The sequence below is a fragment of the Triticum urartu genome, chromosome 7A (assembly GCF_056163025.1).
Source record: "Triticum urartu cultivar PI428250 chromosome 7A, HENAU_Tu73, whole genome shotgun sequence".
Classification (NCBI taxonomy): Eukaryota; Viridiplantae; Streptophyta; class Magnoliopsida; order Poales; family Poaceae; genus Triticum; species Triticum urartu.
In genome coordinates, this window is record NC_141879.1 from 66,826,643 (window position 1) to 66,831,064 (window position 4,422).

A 4,422-nucleotide genomic window follows, 5' to 3' on the forward strand; every position below is an offset into this window, starting at 1 on the left:
ATTGGGAGGCGGGTACGGTGGGAGGTAAGGCGAAGTGGGTGGAGAATTTTCACTCCGTGAGCGGTCGGCTGAGTATATTTATGAGTCGCGATCGAGTCGGTGTAAATCTCTCCCCCCCCCCCCCCCCCCCCCGGCCCAACGGTTTTTTGGGTTATGTTAGTTCTTGGTTAGAGAAGAAAAAACGAATTTATCCTCCTTTAACTGGTTATTGGGATCAGTCAGAGATGTCCTAAGAGGCCGTTGCAAACGCGGATAAGCAGCGCCACCATAACAAGAGGGACATGGGTCCAGGCGCCGCCACACCAGCCGGCAGCAATGGTGGTGAGGTTGGGGGATGGCGCTTAGCTAGGTTTTAAGTGAACGAAAATAATATCTACATACGCTATGTTACAAAATATGATCAGACGTGTCACTAGTCTTATAACAAAGTTGCAAACCAACCAGTGATTAGATGGTTAGAATGACAGTGATATCTTCAGCCCACTAGGATTCAAGTCCTAGACTTAACGCTCGTGCTCGCATTTTTTTCATTTTATTTCAGGCCTTTTAGCACTGTGCGTTCAGTGGAAAGAGATGTTCCTGTCGACTACAAAAGCATATATGGCGAGTTCGTCAATATCAAGATAATGTGCCAGTTCGGTCACTCAGAGGCGCTCATAGAGGTAAGATGTGCGTTCATAGGGATGGGTGGATGAGCGTCTGGCTGTGTATGGTGTTTCTAAAAAACAGAGTTGCACGGTCAATTTCGTTGGAAAATCCGAAATCGAAGTTCAGTAGAAATGAAGTCGGGCGTACCCGTGGTAATATGAAATCCGAAGTTCAGTAGAAATTTCGTTGGAAAATCCCGCCATAACGGACTCCAACTGCCCAACATGCCGATCAGAGACGAACTCGTTGCTTCCCTTCCTGCCGGATCGACATCGATATAGAAATGAAGTCGGGCGTACGTAGCCGTGGTAATCCTGTCCTACTCCGGCACGAGAACGTGTTTCCCGATCGATCTCCTCTCCTACCATCCAAGCCCGAAGCACTATAAGTAAACTGCCGCACGTACGCTCGCTTATTCCCATTGCCTCCCCGAACATCGATCTCCTATGATCAGATCCGGTTTCACTTCACCATCACGCGCGATGGCTAGGTTGATGCCATCGCTTGCCATGGACCTGCCACAAGAAGAAGGAGGCCACGAGGACTCCGCGTTCCTCGGCGTCGTGGGAGATCCAGACGACTCGGAGTTGGCCGCGTTGGTGGCCGGGGCGCTGAAGACGGTGGACGCGCCGTCCGACGACGACGACGACGAGCTCAGCTGCCCGATCTGCTTGGAGGAGGACGACGCCGCGGCGTGGAAGGAGACACCGTGCGGGCACCGGTTCTACGGGCGGTGCGTAGAGAGGTGGCTGCAGGAGAAAGAGAGCTGTCCCATGTGCCGTCGCGAGGTCGTCACGGCGCCCGCCGCCACCGCAGATTGTACTGCTGCACACCTACATTTCTTGTGGATAGCTGCCTTGGGGTTGCATGTGTTTGGCGATGTTCCTGTGGACGACATGGAAACTGATGATGATGATGATGCTTAGGGAGAGCTTCCGGTCGACGTCGGGCACCAGGCTCGAAGCTGAGTTGCTTTTTGATCGAGATAAGTCCCCATGCATGCATGCGTGAAGCTCGGGGCCAGGAGACCTACCGTGGAAACTGTACGTAGTGAGAGATGCATCACCTAGTACATTGGACATGTCGGTCCGAATCGAAGGGACATGCTTTGGCCTTCCTTTTGTGTAAAAGATCAGATGTAAACTGTGTGTGTAATCCGTGCATCCTTGCATAAACATGCATGATCTTCTAGCCGTCTATGTGTAAATTGTTCTACGGTATTCTCTCACATACTTGCATCTCAGGCTGGACGTACCGAGCGGGCTTTTTGGCCCGCTCGTGGACCGACCTGGACCGGACCGATCAGTCCTGGCCCGCTGGGAATATAGGCCGGTCCGAGCTGGGAATTTCGGCCCGAAAGTCGACCGGTCCGGTCCGGTCTTAGCTCGGTTAACTCGACTGGACCAAACGAGCTCGGCTGTTTCTTACGCACGAATGAACTACACGATCGGTTCTTTGGCTCGAGGTAGAAGAGAGTTATCTCCACGATTTACTCCGTTATTTGAGAGACAGTTATCTCCACGATTCACTCCACGATATTGGATAGACATTATCTCCACGATTTACTTCGTAGAAATAGGAATTCTATTGCCTAAAACGTTGGAGTTTTCCTTTTATTCAACGGAGCAGAAACAGAAAGAACATGAAAGGTGGGCTCGATCCGATGTGTTCCTTCCATCTACACGTCCCCACAATCCCATTAACCTGTGCCAGATCAGAATTTGTACGACTGAATGTACATTTGTAGGTGGGCATACACGTTACAGGCCCTATTTATTTGCAACATGCAAATTGTAAAAAGGATAGTTGTGCCACATGCAACGAGCCTACTATGTGGACTCCTATGGACTCAACAGATTTAACGTGATACTTTAAAAAAACAAACAGTATTAACGTGACGGAAAATAGGAAACACCCTTAGGAAAAATGAAAACTGAAAACAACAAGGCAACGAGATTAATTGCGTGTCGCCAGGAACAGGCCCGCCCTTGGAAATCATTCGCTCGGGGGCCTCCCAGATGAAGAACTCCAGCACCAGGTCGAGGCGTCGAGGTGACCTCCCCGCCTCCTGCAACGCCGCCACCTCCACGGCAACACCTCCTTTCATCGCCGTCGTCATGTATCTGGCCTCTTAAACATGCTCATGATGGGCACGCGGCTGTGTCTCTCCCCTTCCTCTCCTCCCCATGCCCCGTAATCTCTGCAGGAGCTCACAGTCCCATGCGCCGCCGCTCGCCGTCGCCGGACGACGCCACGTGCGGTCCTCGCGGTCCGGCCCGAGCTTTACCACCGCCGGTCCGGTCCTTGAAAAGCGGACCACAGCACTGCTCGGTCCGGTCCGGTCCGGTCTGGTCCGCCGGTGGCCGGTCCAGACAGCGGCTCGGTCAGGGCCCGGACCGTGTCCACCCCGACTTGCATCTCACGTCTTTGTAAAGGCCATTCCACTCATATTTGGGCGACAACGTATTATGTTCACAATTTATTTCATCAAGACACGTGCTAGAAATTTACACAGCTTCCTTTCAGTTCCGTACATATATTCCTGAAGCGCTCTAATGTTTTGTAGAATACACCCTCGACTACTTGATCTCATGATCCACCACACCAACTATTCTTTCTCCGTCCAAAATATTATGCATCTTTTTATTTCTATTTTCCAAAAAAGAGGATAAAAAGTATATGGTTGTTCAAAAGTGAAAATGTATTTTGCATATTTCCTTGACCAGACAAAAGTGCTTAAAAAGAGAAAAATAACATGGGCGTTCCATCGTAATGAAAAAACAACTAGTATTTCTTAATACAAGAACATTTTTTAGAGTAAACAGTTTTGAAAACTGTGAGTATTTTAAGAAATGTTAACAAGTTTTGGAAGATTCAATTATTATTTTAAATCATGAGCATTTTTTTCAAGTGTCATGAATATTCTTGGAAACCGTGAAAGCTTTTTCAATTTGGTGAACATCTTTTAAGGAAAGAAAAAAATGAAAAAGAAATTAAAAAAACTAGAACACTAGTAGAAAACAGGGCTTTGGTCATAGCTCAATATACACATTAGTCCCGGCTGCATTACGAACCGGGACTAATGTGAGCATTAGTCCCAATTCGAGCGGCTAAAGGCATTAGTCCCGGTTCAAATGGGACCTTTAGTCCTGGTTTGAGACATGAAACGGAACTAAAGGGCATTGCACCCTTGAGTCCCAGTTCGTATCTCAAATCGGGACTAATGATTATACCTGTAGTCCCGGTTTGATGCCCTTTAGTCCCGGTTCATGTCTCAAACCGGCACTAAAGGGGTTCGTGTATCAAACTCCCCCCCCCCTCCCCCCGTGTATCGCCATTTCAGTTTTGAAAAAAACAAAAGAACATAAAAAAACATCAAAAAATAAAATCCTTCGAGATGTAGTTATATTACTACATCTACTAGTTAAGAAAATTAAAAAACTTAAATTTGGACATGTTTTGCAAAAAAACTGTTATGAAAAAGTAAAACTTTTGCATACGATGTCAGAAAAAAACGTATAATATATCAAAATGTTCAGCACGAAAATCCGCATCTGATTTTGACCGCGTAGGTCGTTTTGCAAATTTTTAGAATCCTCAAATTCTAAAAGGAAAAAAAGTTATGCTCAAATTTCAGTTTTTTTGAATTTTGATTAAATCTGGTCAAACTATGGTCAAACTACTTATTCAAAAAGTATTAATATTACTAAATAATTATTCAAGAATATTAGTGTTACTAAATAATTATTTCAGTTTTTTGAATTTGGTCAAATC

The 4,422-nt window shown here is 46.7% G+C and overlaps 1 protein-coding gene across 1 annotated transcript; it reads left to right on the forward strand.

Annotated features, from left to right (window-relative positions):
• Positions 1 to 1,130: 1,130 nt before the first annotated feature.
• Positions 1,131 to 1,574, forward strand: LOC147957859 (E3 ubiquitin-protein ligase Os06g0535400-like). The gene has a single exon (XM_087538109.1). It carries the CDS (start codon positions 1,131 to 1,133, stop codon positions 1,572 to 1,574), a length of 444 nt encoding a protein of 147 aa, XP_087394235.1.
• Positions 1,575 to 4,422: the final 2,848 nt, after the last annotated feature.

Excerpts from the sequence above, each read along its gene's own strand:
- LOC147957859 (XM_087538109.1), top strand. The coding sequence starts at position 1,131 with ATGGCTAGGTTGATGCCATCGCTTGCCATGGACCTGCCACAAGAAGAA.